Source organism: Aythya fuligula, chromosome 1, assembly GCF_009819795.1.
Source record: "Aythya fuligula isolate bAytFul2 chromosome 1, bAytFul2.pri, whole genome shotgun sequence".
NCBI lineage: Eukaryota > Metazoa > Chordata > Aves > Anseriformes > Anatidae > Aythya > Aythya fuligula.
This window is the reverse complement of record NC_045559.1, coordinates 103,681,324-103,696,216: the sequence shown is the minus strand read 5'-3', so window position 1 is coordinate 103,696,216 and position 14,893 is coordinate 103,681,324. Positions and strand designations below refer to the sequence as shown.

The window sequence follows — 14,893 nt, the reverse complement described above, 5'->3', positions numbered from 1 at the left end:
TATTACAAAATGGTCTCACAAAGTTTTCAGTATAGGCATTGAGAAAAAAAACACCACTTGGTCTTCCAGTGACACTTCCATGACACTGGAAGCACGAACATTTCAGAAACTGAAAGAAACTAAAACCTGGATGTAGAACTGTCCCAGCTGGCACCACAGAGCCGAGGAAAGAGCACCGTGTTCTCCTCAGGTCCCCAGCACCATCTCAATGGCGTAATTTTCTTACTCTAATTTGCTGCGTGTAGAGTTTTTAACGAGAACACGGAGATAAGAGATTTTGGAAGGGCTGTTTTTCAACACCAGTCCTCCAGTCAGGCACCAGCAGCATGTGCTGCACACGCACACACGACACCAAAATACCGTGCACCTTTCACCATTTCCCAGCCCAGCCTGCCTACCCTGGATTTACACTGAACTCCATGTACTCCATAAGCTGCTGTTGTAATTTCCCATCGTAAAAATAGCCGAGTGCTGAAACTACACCATATGCTACGCTATGGTTTTATGGCGTACTGTGACTGCTTCTACCCTGCTCGTCTGCAGACCTGGAAGCACAATCCACGTTGGCGTGTCAGAACAGTTTTCTCCAATCTTCTTTCCCATCTTCCAGGCAGAAACAGAAGCCAGGATGTTCCAGTACTACTTCTTAACTCCTCCTTCCTAATCACACCTCATACTTAGGTGCTCTCAGCCCACTAAATACTATTTTCTATCTTCCCATGAACTTAATTTGCTTAATTTAATTGAGCTTAAACCTAAGTCATGGCTTACTAAATGCAGAAAGAATCCTCATATTGTCACGTTTTTTGTAATGCAAGGAACAGATCTTCAATATTTCCTACACAATCATTTTTACCTTGAATTTTTCCCCACAAATCACAGAAGAAAGTTTTGCATTACATCAGTGGTTTTGTTTGTCACAATGAAATAAAGGAAAACTAAAACCCTTGAATACTAGTCAAAAATGTAATGAATTGCCTGCCACAGAACAAAGTGCAGAATATCTTCATGTGACAGTGCAATGAAAAGCAAGAAGTCATTTATAAATCGCCCTTATTTTTCTATGAATTTAAAGTTTTGAGATATTTTTGAAGTGACCAACTTACACAGATTTACCTGTTGTCTCAGTTAAAGGAAAAAAAAAGTGTGTTTATGCAGAAGGCAAAAAAAAATTACAGCCAATTTTTTGAAGGCAAGTAAACTGACAACGTATTAATTCAGCAGTTCAAAATGAAAGCTTGACACCAATCAAACATAAAGGGTAAGCAGGAATATATGTATGTATATTTTTAATTGTATTCCTAATCCAAGAGATAGGAATGAAGAAAAATTGTCCTTCAAGAGAGCGGTAGCCAGATATCCTTTCCAACACCAACACCAAGTCATAACCATGGCTTTTCGTTACAAATCTCCATAAAAGGCAAGCTCCAGTGCCAGAATATTTCATTTTAAAACCATTCAAGCTGTAAGACACACTTCAGCTAACATCTCTGCTTGCTGACAAATCACAATATGGCCAAATAAAATCTGTCTGATAAAAGACAGAAGGAGAGAGGTGTCTGCGTTTTAATTTCAATTCTGAATTATAATTTTCTATAGAGTAAGTGCAAAGGCTCAAGATGAACAAAGCCAATGCTTACATTAAAACTATGGAAAATCTGTTTCAAGATGCAATGAAAAACAAAACTAACAAAGAACCCAACACCCACAAACAGACCACCAGAAGGCTTGAAAAATGAGGTGGAGCAGGAGAAAAAGGAGCCAACATTTTAAGACCGGCACTCCGTATCCTTTCCCTTACGCACCACGAAGCAACCAGCCCTGCAGAAAAAGGAGGCAGCCCCTGTTCCCAGAACAAAGAAGCCAGCGTGAAAGCAGCACTTCAGCGCTCCTTCTTCAGGAACACCACAGGAGAGAACCAGGAAACTGGGAGAGCTCGTAGCAGGACATGACAATAAACAAGATGCAGAAAAGAGGGAAAGAAAAAAAAAAAGGGAAAAAAAAATGGTGTCTGAAAAGGTATCCCAAGAATGATGTTACAACTGGGGGAAAAAAACGCAAGGAGCACAGAAGTGCTGGAGGGCAGGAAGAAGGGAAACCAGCTAGATGCAGTGAAGTAGCCAGGGAGGATGCAATAAACAACATGGTAGCTTCAAGAAGGCATTAATTAAAGGACACGAGAGGCTGGAGCTGAGGCTAATAAGGCAGGAATAAACAGAAGCTTTGGGAGAACAGGACTGAGCAGATGACTGCAAATTGTTCATTTGCTGTTACAGACAGCACTCTGGGCAAGAGCAACAAAAACACAGTAAAAGCAATGAGGTCAGTACAGGCAGATATTTCCAGAGAAGACAGCCCAGGATGAACTAGAGCTGAAACACCTATCAGATTAAGATGAAAATAGTTTTATACCTAAACACACACACACACACACATGCTTGCATATATACTCTGCTCTCTCTTCACACACACAGCTAGCTTTTTGAATGGCACACCAAACCTTCCTCGCCTTTTGGATTTTCTTATGATTTTAGATTACCAAATAAGTGTTTTAAACCTGGCTTTTACTTAATTCTCACTATAATAGTTGCACATGTCAAAACGGTGTTGTAAAGAAGGATAAACCTAAAATTTAAACAGCCTTACTAGTTCCTTGTGAATTTTCTGTCAGAAAGGGAAATTGTTCAGTATTATGTTCAACTATTCTGTTCAACTAGACTTAAATCCTTTTTCATACACGTTCCCAGAACCAATATATGCCCAAAAAAAAAAAATAAAAAAAAAATATTTTCAGAGGTGTCTTTTTCCAAGAATACTGCAACATCTAATTCCTCAAAGTGCGCTACGAGCAATTCAAGAAGCAGCCTAGGTGCGAAAGCTTAGCTTTTAGGGCACTTCCAGCAGGCTGCCTCCAAGAGCAGAGCCTGTGACCTGCTCGGAAATGACTTGCTGCTCTCACCACCGCATTCCTACCAACCATAACCGCATGTTTGGGGAAAAGAAACAGCTCGTAGCTGCTCCCTGCCTTCCTTCCCTGTACAGTGACACTGCTGTTTAAAGGAACAAGCAGAGGCTACTGACCCCAGACAGCTCACCTGGCAATCAGGAGTCAAATGGGTATCCCACTGCCAAGGATGGGGGGCACAACAGGGCAAGAGGCAGCAAGGGAGAAGAAATGAAGTGAAACCTTCTTTTAATAAACCCAAGAACTACTCAAGACTTGTATTTTTGTTTACTTTTACAAATTTCAGTAGTTTAAGAAGAATTGTATCCTGCCATCTGTGTGGATCTTTTCACAGACAAGGGAAAAACAACGTAGAGTAACTAACAAAAGGGCTTAGCCACAAAGTGCTATCAAGATCATCATCAAAGGTCTTTAGAAAAGTTCCCTGTGTCAGTTAAAACCATCTTACCTGTTGAAAGTAGTATGGAAAAAATGCTCGGTTGTTGTACACAAGCTCTGGCTTAGGACACCATTCAATTTAAGAATTTGCAAACATTTCTGGAACCTCCCTCTGTGTAACTGACAGTCTGTGTGCTGTGGCAGCACGTTTTTAAAAGCACCATGTTTTTAAAGGGATCTTTTCTTTGTTGCTCTGTATCAACCCATGTACTACCAAAAAAAAAAAAGAATGAAGAGCCTACTAAACTCAAACCACAATACAAAATACTCATTCAAGAATATTTCTGCACACTTCCCATAACAGTATGGATGTACAGGATAAAATACCTCTCAAGCCAGGAATCTCAGAGGGAGGAAAATCACCTGCTCATTTTCAGACTAATAAATGCGACTAAATAACAGAAAAAAGAGCCGCTCCTTAAAGCTCAGCAGAGAGTAAAAAGGTGATGACCTGTTCTGCACACTGTTTAAAGGGTGAGCCAGTAAACGTCCCCCCAGATCAATGTAAAATGCAGAAGTACTGGAAAACATGTGGCAGAACTGAGCAAACTAACAGGGCCTTCCAACTCAGACTGTCCAACCTGCTCCGGTTCATACCGAAGGTGTAGGGTGAGGTGCAGCAGGAGACGTAGGGAATGCGAGAAGGAACAGGATGATGGCCTAGGGAATCAGAGAACGGTTTGGGTTGGAAAGGACCTTAAAAACCATCTGATTCCAACCCGTCTGCCATGGGCAGGGACACCTCCCATTTGATCAGGTTGCTCAAAATAGTCTTCCAAAAACCAAGTTACTGATTTCTGCTATTTGACCATTAATGTCTTTCGAGGGTTTATTTTACAAAGAAGCATGAGAAACTGTTTTGGGGTGGGTTTTTTTTGAAACAGAAGAGATATGCTCTACTTGGAAGTTTACCCACAGCCCTACCTTAGAACCCTAAAAAGGCAGCACATCTGGCACAGCGTAGCTTATCAAGAAGGATGAAATGCAGGAATACTATCAGCTTCACTTTATTACTGAATTCAGTACAAAAAAAAAAAAAAAAAATCAAACTCAGGCAGTGATGTGTGCATGCCAGAAGAGATGAACAGATGCCCAGAGGGACGAGAGGCCTTGCAGAAGGACCTAGACAGGCTGGAGCACTAGACAATCGGCAACGGCATCAGACTTGACAAAGGCAAATGCCAGGAGCTGCACCTTGGACAGAGAAGCACTGGCCACAGGCACAGCCTGGGAGAGGAGCGGCTGAGGAGTGGCTCAGCAGAAAGAGACCTGGGGGTGCCGGTCGACAGCTGGCTCAGCGTGAGCCAACAGTGTGCCCTGGCAGCCAGGAGGGCAGACTGCATTTTGGGGTGTGTTACACACGGCACAGCCAGCCGCTCAAAAGGGGCGATTCTCCCGCTATAGTTAGTGCTGGTGCAGCCTCACCTTGAATGCTCTGTGCCGTTCTGCTTCCGCAATACAAAAAGGATGTTAAGATCCTTGAAAGTATCCAGAGGAGGGCAACGAAGCTGGCAGAAGGGATGGAAGGCATGTCCCGTGAGGAGGGGCTGAGGACACTGGGTTTGTCCAGCCTGGAGAAGAGGAGGCTGGGAGGCGACCTTGTCACTTTGTACCTCCCCGAGGAGGGGAAGTGGGGAGGGAGGTGCCGGCCTCTGCTCCTGCTCACCGATGACAGGACACATGGGAACGGCACAAAGCTGCTCCAGGGGAGGCTCAGGCTGGACATGAGGAAACATGTATTTACCGTGAGGGTGGTCAAACACTGCAACAGGCTGCCTAGAGGGGTGGTTGGTGCCCCCATGCCCGTCAGTGCTCAAGAGGCATTTGGGCAATGCCCTCAGTAACGTGCCTTAACTTTTGGTTAGCCCTGGAGCAGGCAGGCAGTTGGACCTGATGGTTGTTGTAGGTCCCCTCCGACTGAATTCTTCTACTCTACCCTAAGACAAATAGCCAAAGAATAGAAACAGCTCACACACTTCCCAAAACTGAAACTACTAGGGAAGACATGAAACAGTGACATCCTGTGAGACTTATCCCAGTGGCACAGAAGGAAAAAAAAAAAAAATCAGGCTTACAATCTTCGTTGTGTTTTGAGCTTGATGCCGGATCTTAAGTCTGTTTATCTGTTTTAAGCACCAGCTAACATATTAGGGAGATAAATACCTTTTAAGTAATGCTGACTTCTCTGGCTTTGCTCTCCCGCTTAAGTCTCTTTGCTATAAAGAGATCTATTTACAAATACGGAGGTACGGCTCAGTTCATATATTATATACTCACTAAATAAAACCGACAGAAAAGGAGCAGGAGACGCGTAACCTACTAAAAGAAATGCAGTGTTTAGTGGGTATCAAGCACTCGGGTCTTTGTTAAAATATTCTCACTCAAACTTCCTTCTCCAATTGTAATAGAGGAGTCTAACAAGCCCTCAACAATTTTAGCAAGTCTCACGTGTCCAAGAGCATTTCTTTAAGCAGGCTTCACACACACGATACAGTCATTACTCTGCATATTCACTTGTTATTTTTTGAAATATATTTACACATTTAGAAACCACAGGAGACAGACAATTTATAAGTCACTTACACACATATAGCATAGGTATTTGTTCACGCACTTAGAGAAAAATGGATTGTAGAAGACATGACTACCAAGCACAAACAGCACAATAACAGTAATGGTGCTTTGTTAGCAAGATCATTCATGGCTAGATCTTTAAGAGGTCAGATGTTTCAAAAAAAATACACATGGGTCCAAAGAAAACCAGTTAAACACATTTTCCTTCCCCTATAAAACTCATTGCTTCCTTTCTTCCCAAGGTCTCACCCAGTTCTTCCTTCGGCTGCTAAGAAAGATAACGATGTCTACCAAACTTCTGCTCCTACGCCGTGTCTCAGAGGATCAATGTAAGTTTTAAATTCTTAACCATCAGCTGTGAAGCATACCAAGTATTAGGTGTCACAGAAGATCAGAGATCACCACAGCATTTACGGCAGCCAGCCTGTATTCCTTGGAAAATAAAGCGAGATTTAACTTTGATCAGATACGAAGCCCAGCAAAAAGAATACTCGATCCACTAAGCTACAGCCTAGGAAGACCGTTCACAAACTCAGAAGCTCTGGGTAGAAAAATCTTGACCAAAAAAAAAACAAACACAGTCAAATGGAGATGACCGCATAAAAGCACACAGACAAAAACTTTATTTTCTACACAAATGTTTTTGAAACTGATCTGCCTCTTTGGGTCAGTGCTACGTTCACTAGTCCAGCACATCTCCTGAAAAGCTTTTCATCTTATTTCTTCTCTTTCCAAGAATTTCAAGTGAGACATCACAGATTTCCATATTCTTGGAAATGGTTTAGTCCAGAAGAAACAGACACCGATATTTCACAATCAGAATGATGATGATCCTTCAACTAATGGGATGCAGTCATAAAAGCAACAAAGCAACTTGTGTCCCCAAAGAGCTGCACACTGCCTCTGCAATGATTTCGGTCTCCGTCACCCACTAAGGAGGACTAAATTCAGTCTAAAACTCTAGAAGCACTCTCTTACCCTTCTTGCCCTCTACACCATCCAAGCATCATTTGAAGGGCTGCTTGAGCGGCTCTCTCAGGACATGTGGAAGACAATGCTCACTTAAAAATACATCCTATAGCACCTTCTGGAACATAGGACATATTTTAGTCAGCTGCAGAAGGTTTCACTGTTTTCTGAGAGAGACAAAGGGGGATGCAAAATGCACAGAAGACTGGGACCTTTGTCTTTCCTCCAACCACAGATATTGGCAGCTGTGTTCTTCCTGCTTTGCCTTACATCAGAGGGAATCTAACCAGGACTGGTGAGTTTCAGTAAATTGCCGAAGAACCACTATGAAACCGACTAACCTCAGTCTGCAGGCACTGGGGTGGGGAGGGGAAGAAGAGGGAGCAACAGAGAATGCAGGTTACCCACACCTCGCTCACCAGAGCTAAAACCTTTGAATGCCTCCCTCTTCACAGAGGGAGATGGAGCTTGCTGGCAACGGCAAAATGAAGAAGAAAACAATTGGGGGAAGGGGATTGTAACAGAACATGCAAAAGGTTGTCTACCACCAGCGAAAGATAGCTGTACGGAACAAAAATACAACTGACTGGTTCACTGACTAAAGATAAATGGTAAAGAAGAAAGCTGCAACTGGAACTTAAAATGAGCTGCCCACAAAGTATCTATTCCGTTTGTGATCTAGGGGGCTATCAGCTGTTGTAGTGGTCGAGATTACCTGCTCCCAACCTGAGACATATGATTAAATGAACATATTGCATTACTCAATACAAATATAAGATTACAAAATAGCAGACTTGGCTTTATCCCACTTCCACCAAGACTGTAAAGAAATCTCTACTTCTGGTCTCAGACTTTTATAACCCTTAGGCTCCAATTTTTTCAGAGTAATGAAAGGGAAACATATATCCCCTAAATTCAAACACGACAAGGATTAAAACATTCAGGAACCGTGGCAGATGTGTTTTTATTGTTTTAGAAAAATACTCACTTGCTTTCTTAAAGACGGATCTAAGTTTTGTACCATTATCAAATTACCTTTTGTGATTTACTTACACCGCGATGTTAATGTAACAAACCATATTCATCAAAAAATACACGAATTCTAACTCATTCTTCCAAGACACATTTTGAACTAATTTCCTCGGGGAAAATATACTGTACTACATAACTGTCAAATCCTACCTATTCAGTCAGTAATACCTGCTCGGAGTGCAGATGGATAAAAGCAAAGCAGCAAACGTGTCCACTGAATACAAAAAAATGTGCCCGCTCATTATAAAAATTAGAGTTTTAGAGGCACACTGACAGGTAAGCCTGCATTCAAAACAGAGGTACACAGAACAGGACTTGAAGGAATGGGCAACTCGATCAAACACGATCAAATTGCGCAACCCCTGTAAGTTACCACCCCTCACCAGAGCCAAACGAATGGACTCGGAGTGTTCTTTTGTAGCTTGCCACAATTGCTAAGCACAACATGCAAGCTCAGAGCTCTGTATTGAAGTTTCACCTCCCGATTCAGACGGGCAGCTAAGATCGCATACTTATCACAATTAGCTGACAGGCAGAAACTTGTTACTTCACTGCAACATGATCGTATACAGTCAGAAGCCTGTAACTCATAGGCCAAAACCTGAACTTCTGAGCGAAACCGGAGTCAGCCAAAACGAGGAATGATTCGTACAGGACCGGGTGACCAGCTTCAGGCAAAGCAAACAGTACAAATTGCATTAATAAGGATGTTGCTGGTGCTTTTCCCTTTTTTGAGAGGAGGAGACCAATGTAACAGCCCAGAGGATGCCTAATTTACATGACTTGAGCTTGGACCTCCCACCATTTCAGAAGTCACTGTAATCACCAAACTTGCCCCCCAAATCCCAAAAGATCGTAAGACCACCTGAAGCAGTAGCGCACGTCTCTGCTGGCACTCAGAATGGCTGAGATCCGGCAGCTGCCACCTCCACCCCAGAAGGGACAGCAAAGCTGGAAATGCCTCCCCTCCAGCATACACGGCAAGTCCAGAAGCAAACCCACGGCTGCTGCAGTTGAAGTTGCCATTATAAAACCACAAGTCCCTTTCTACAATGGTATTGTACAACTGTCAGACCGTAAGTTGAGGAATCCTTGACCTACAGGGTATTTGGGGACAACCCTGATCTTTGTTGTTGAAACTGTTTTACTCTCAATAAAATAATTATTTGGTTAGCACAGACTAATACCTCTGCAGTCCTTACATCATCCATGCATTTTAGTCCAGTCCTACAGACAAAATGAGTCCTCACACACTCGCCAGCCTGCCCCATCCCCACCACCCTGTGAGAACATTGACAATTTTTGTAAAACTGCCCTTCCTCCGCTTTCAGTGAGAAAACCCAGAAAAGGAACAGTGTTTGAAGTAAATCCTTCCCTCCTCAAAAAAAGCATGAGGTGTCTCGAACTTTATTTTAATCTGCATTGTTTTGGGTGCAGTTTCAGGCAGCATACGTTCTGTAAAGCTAAAAGGACAGCTGAAGAACTTTATGTCCTTAGCTAACACCATAAACACACCCTGCAAGTACAGCACAGTAATTATAAAAAAAAAAAAAAAATAGATTTATTAACATGCTATGCACAAGCAGTCCTATGGAGCCACTCATACGTGCAAGTGATTGCAGAAGAGGAGTTCTTCCAAGTAGTTTTCTTCTCCATAACTGACACTGAAATAAAATCCAGCGTTTCAATACCTTTCAGCTTACACAATAAATTACACAATAAATTTCTGATTGTATCGAACAAAATAATTATGCTTTTGCTTCATCTGAAAGGAGGATGCATTAATTAAAACATGCCTATTTATTTCTGAAACTGAGGTTAGTCACAGAATACCAAGGCACATGGATGTCGACTCTAAAGTCGCACATGCTTTCACCCCCAAATCAGCAAAAAAAAAAAGTGGTTTTTATTGTATGAGAAGCACGAAGCACTGTACCATTAGGTTTTATCAGGTAGAAACATGCTGAAATGAAGGAGGTAGAAGTGATCAGCTGCTAGAATTTGCTTATATTTAGTCAGCTAACAAAATTTCTGCATGCAAACCGGAGATGCAGCACGTGTGCCATTCTGCTCTAATGTATTTGGGAAGGGTTTTTGTACACTTTTTTGTACGCCTGGTTCAACACGTAACGTGCACAAATGAAAAAAATTGTTCACAGGACACCCGTGCTCTCCATTTCTCACTTTGTGCTGTTAAATATACGCATTTTGTTTAACAAGGAGTGGATTTTCGGCCGAGTGTGTGTGACAAGCAGTTGCAGGGAGTGAACTTTACACAGCGTGACTTCATCACATGAGGGGAGCCTGCCATTTTTCTCCATTCCGTTCGGCAAACACGCTCGGCAACCTTCAGGACGCGCTCCCCGCTGCGGGAGAGGTCCTGCCTTACTTTTAGCCGGCTGTTCGCGAGGCAGACGGCCGTGCTTTGTCGCCCACACCTGACCCGCAGCAGTCAGATCTGCCGAGCGCGGTGCAGCCAGGAGCTGCCTTAGGCCGAAAAGTTTATCGATGAGGGGCCGGAGCGCTGCCTCACACAGCCCGCCGAGCCGGCCGTTGTCCATCTTGTTCCACACGGCTTGGGAACAAAACCTGGCCGTGGAGAGCACCACAAGGAGCCCCCAGAGGCCGGCGGGGGCCCTGTGTCCGTGCGGGGAGCGGGCTCCCAGCCCCTGACGGCGCACCGTGTCGCGGCCCGCCGGCGCCGTGCCCTCTCCCCGTCCCTCCCTGCCGGCCTCCCCCCTCCCCGCGCTCCCCCAGCCCCGCAGGCCGCCGGCCGGGCGTTACCGGGCCCTTCCCCAGCGCAGGCCGCGGGCCGGGCCCGCGCGGCCCAGAGCCGGAAACCGAGCGCTGAGGGGAAGGGAAGGGATCGGGGGGGCACCCCCCCACACACACACAGCGATGGCGGCCGGGCCCCCGCTCCCTCCCTCCTTCCCTCCTTCCTCCCTCCTCCCTCCCTCCTCCTCCTCCTCCTCCTCCCCGCCGCCCCCCGGCTCCCACCTCCTGGTTGAAGGCGTTCACGGCCTCCATGTTGGCGGCTGGCTGCTGCGGGCGGGCGGGCGGCCGCGCGGGGGGGGGAGGGGAGGGGCGGCCGGGCGCCGCTCAGGGGCTGCGCGCGGGCATGGCCGTTGGGCGGCCCCCCCCTCTCCCTCTCCTCCTCCTCCTCCTCCTCCTCCTCCTCTTCCTCCTGCTGCTTCCCGCCTCCCGGTGCGGCGGGCAGGGCCCCGTCAGCTCCCCCGCGGGATGGCGGCGCCCCCAGGCCGCGCGCGGCACGCCGGGATGGCGGCACGGCACCGGCGGGGGGGGAGGGGAGGGGAGGGCACCGGCGGGAGCGCGCGCCCGGGCGGCGTCACGTGACCCGCGGCCGGGGGAGCTCCCCGGGCGCCGCCATGTCAGCGCCTCGCCCCGCCCCCGGGGAGGGGAAATGGCGGGGAGCGGGAGAGGGGGGGGGAGGGAGCTGTGGCTCCTTCACTGCTTAGCATTAAAAAAATTGCCCTTTAAAAAAAATAAAATAATCCCGTAATTGTGTCTTCTGTGTTGTCTCGAAGAACCGCCGCTTGGTGGTGTGTTTTGTGTGGTGGGAGAAGCTGCGCCGGGGATCTCACACGTCGTAAAACGAGCACAAACTCTGTCCCAAACTCAACTATTTTATACCACCACAGCCATGGGTTCACCCATGATTGCATTCACACCAACTGTAGAAGCTAATGTTCGTGAGAAAGCCATACGTCCCACAAAATGCACTTTCAAGGACACCACATGGCCACGGCACCTATTAAAGAGCACCCTTATTAGGTGCACTGTTAACTCACAGAATCACCCAGGTTGGAAGAGACCTCCAAGATCACCCAGTCCAACCTCTGACCTAACGCTAACCAGCCCTCCGCTAACCCATATCACTAGGCTCTACATCTAAACGTCTTTTGAAGACCTCCAGGGAGGGTGACTCAACCACTTCCCCGTAGCAATGCATTACGACTGTTAGCAATTTGAAATTCGGATAGTTCCACATGATACGCTATGTTCTATCAGTTTACTCTGATGCATCAGCTAGGCAGTCTAAATATTATTTAATTCTTTCATCTAATACATCAGTTAGGGAGTAAATTTTACTGTTCGGTCTGATACATCAGCTAGGGAGTAAATTGGAAAGGAGGGGATGCAGGGTGTCACAGAAATCTCACAGAAAGTATATTTAGCTTTACTTAATGTTCCGCAATTGGACTCTGCCTGGTATTTAATTGAGTTTTTAATAAAATGCAAATTGCTTTTAGGAGTCTCCTTCCTCCTCCATCAATATATGGCTGTTCTGGAATTACTCCTCCTTAAAAACAAGTATTATAACATTCGAGTTAAGAAAGCTGACAGGAACGAGACTTCTTGTTCTAAGACTATGAAACCTCTGAAGCACAGTTTGAGTACAGCTGTTATTCAGAGGAATTTTTTGAATAAGCTCTAGTAGCAAATGGAAAGCTCTTCCATATGCCACTGATTTCTATAGGTTGAAATCAAAAATATTGAAAGTCCTAGCATTCACAGTCCTTTCTGACAAGATGGAAAAAAACAGAAATGGAAGGTGATGCTGTCCTTCCAGTGTCAGTGTCTTTGCTGTGTGAGATTTTATTTTTTGCTAGTTTTGACATGGCACATTGCCTCACATGTAGCTTTGACTACTATTCTTGCTCATGCTGCTGTTCAAAAATTCACAAAAATCAAGGTAGCTCCTCCTGCCACCTGAAAAATGCAAACAAAGGTAGAACTGGAGTATGTGATGAGTGACTGAAAAAGTTAGTTATCTCTCTCCAGCTCTAACAGCAGTTGAAAAGCTCTTGGAGAAGTAAGAACCATTTCCTTGGGGGTTCTTGGCTTAGGGAGAGATAGTGAGTTAATGAGGTGCAACTTCCTGAACAGGCAAATAATTTTCAGATTTGAAACCTGGATGTTATTTGGTGACAGCTGTTTCTGTAATGTCAGCCATTGCTGAGTACCCGACATTGGATTCCTTCAGTATATACTTGGTAACACAAAGGTGTCCCCTAACACAACATCAGTAGCTTATGCAGAGTACAGAGAAAAAAAAAAAAAAAAAACAAAAAACAAAAAACACAATGCCATCTTCTCAGGACAGGAAAGGCTGCGAGTGGTTCTGGAAATTCGTATCAAATTTGGCAGTTCTTTTGCATATTCAAACCTTTCAGGTTTCTGATATTATGTATGTGCCTGTCATAAAGTATCACTACAGGTTCTAGAAGTGACTCCTCTGAGTGTTAAATGCTTTCTGGTTTCCTCATTGCTATTTATGTATTTGGCTGTTTTTATTACGAATTGCAGCAGATGATCTTGGAGGTCTTCTCCAACCTTAATGATTCTATGAATCTTCCTTGAAAAGCATCCGCTTTTGTATGTACTGTGTTTGTGTAATTACATTTTATAATCTGTGGGGGGAAATAGTCTAGGTACACCCCGATGTGTTTCAAAATTCTCTAGTAAAAGCACTGGTAGGTGCAGTGCCTTGCTGTTAGATGGGCTGGCTGTTAGTGCTTGCTTTGCTGTGCTGAGCTCTGTGCTCATTCCACTACCTAGCTAAAATCCGTTGTGCTTCATCTTTTCTATAATAAGGTCCTGGTTCTGCTTTCAGTGCAGAGAAATCCTTAGAACTTGCAGAGTTATCCCTGGCAACTTCTGTTCACTGAGAATGAAATTCTGATTCCCTGGGGGCTGGATGTTAGGATTTGGGGGTGAGAAAGGGTGAAGCAGGTTAATGGAATCAGGATTTAGCCTTAAGTCGGGTTTTATTGGGCTATGGTTCTGCTGTTCAAAGCAAATCTGCTTCATCAAGATAATATTCTCAGCAGTTTGAAATTAAAATTTGCCATTGCTTGTATTATGACTACTTGTTGAGACAAAGGAGGTAATTGTGTAATTTCTTAATAAAAAAATATGTTCTTTCATTGTGCTTTTGTCAGTTCTACACTTGGAGATACTTAAGCTCACAGCAGGTGTATTATTTAAAACTGGTTTTATAACATTAGGCATTGTACAAATATACAGTGCACGATGCCTAGCATTGTTTCATATATTTGTACAATATCAAGGATGGCTTTTGCCTCAAGGATCATGCAATCCAATTTGCCTCGTAGAGCATTTCTTACAATTGTTTATATAATAAATATTTTTAATCATTTTTCCTTGTTATTCCATACATCTTATGTTTAGCAGTTTTGATTTGTCATGGTGCATGAGTTTGGTTATATTCAGCTTGCTTGCTTTTTGGTTTTTGACTGAAGGGCAAGAGATATGCACTCCACTGTGTGGAAATTGTGCTTGAGAAGAAATTATGGTTACTTGATGTAATAATGATTCTTTTTGTCTTTTGTGCATACATTCAGTCAGATGATAGTCATTTTCAAGTTTGTTGGTCTGAAATGTTTTTGAATTCAGTATAGTTCTTGTCATTCTATGCCAAAATTAAGTACAAGTCTAACTGAATTTCACTTAGTTGAGCATTTAGGAAGTTTTACATAATGATGTCTTTTTTTTTTTCTTTTTTTTTCTTTTTTTTTTTTCTTGTACTGATGTCGTCTTGATCTTTCAAGCTGTTCAGAAGCCTAACTTTGCTCCTTCTGCTAAATTATTATAAGTGTTTTGCATCTTTATTGACAAAATTATTGACAGAAATCATCCATTAAAAAAAAAAAAGTCACGTTCCTTGCTCTTTGTTTATCTGTGTCTGGCTATCAGTGTTTGTCTGACTCATTCAATAGGAATTAGTTACTGCCGAGCATTTTGTCCATGATCGCTAATTTGCTGGTGTAACTTAGTTTACGGGCCAACTGCTTTTAACTTTTATTTCCTGAAGTCCTGCATTCTATAGAAAGACAAAACTGGTTTTCTTGATAGGTTCAATATACTGCTGTG

At 44.0% G+C, this 14,893-nt stretch overlaps 1 protein-coding gene across 2 annotated transcripts in view; it reads right to left on the bottom strand.

Annotated features, from left to right (window-relative positions):
- Window positions 1–11,166, bottom strand: part of SCAF4 (SR-related CTD associated factor 4) — a 45,823-nt gene extending 34,657 nt beyond the window's left edge. The window contains exon 1 of one of the 2 annotated variants that reach the window (XM_032200485.1): window positions 10,976–11,166. In XM_032200485.1, the coding sequence (XP_032056376.1) occupies window positions 10,976–11,005 (30 nt within the window). In that variant the 5' untranslated portion in view covers window positions 11,006–11,166. The remainder of the gene's footprint in view (window positions 1–10,975) is intronic. The other variant, XM_032200475.1, reaches the window with a different exon arrangement.
- Between the last annotated feature and the right edge of the window lie 3,727 nt (window positions 11,167–14,893).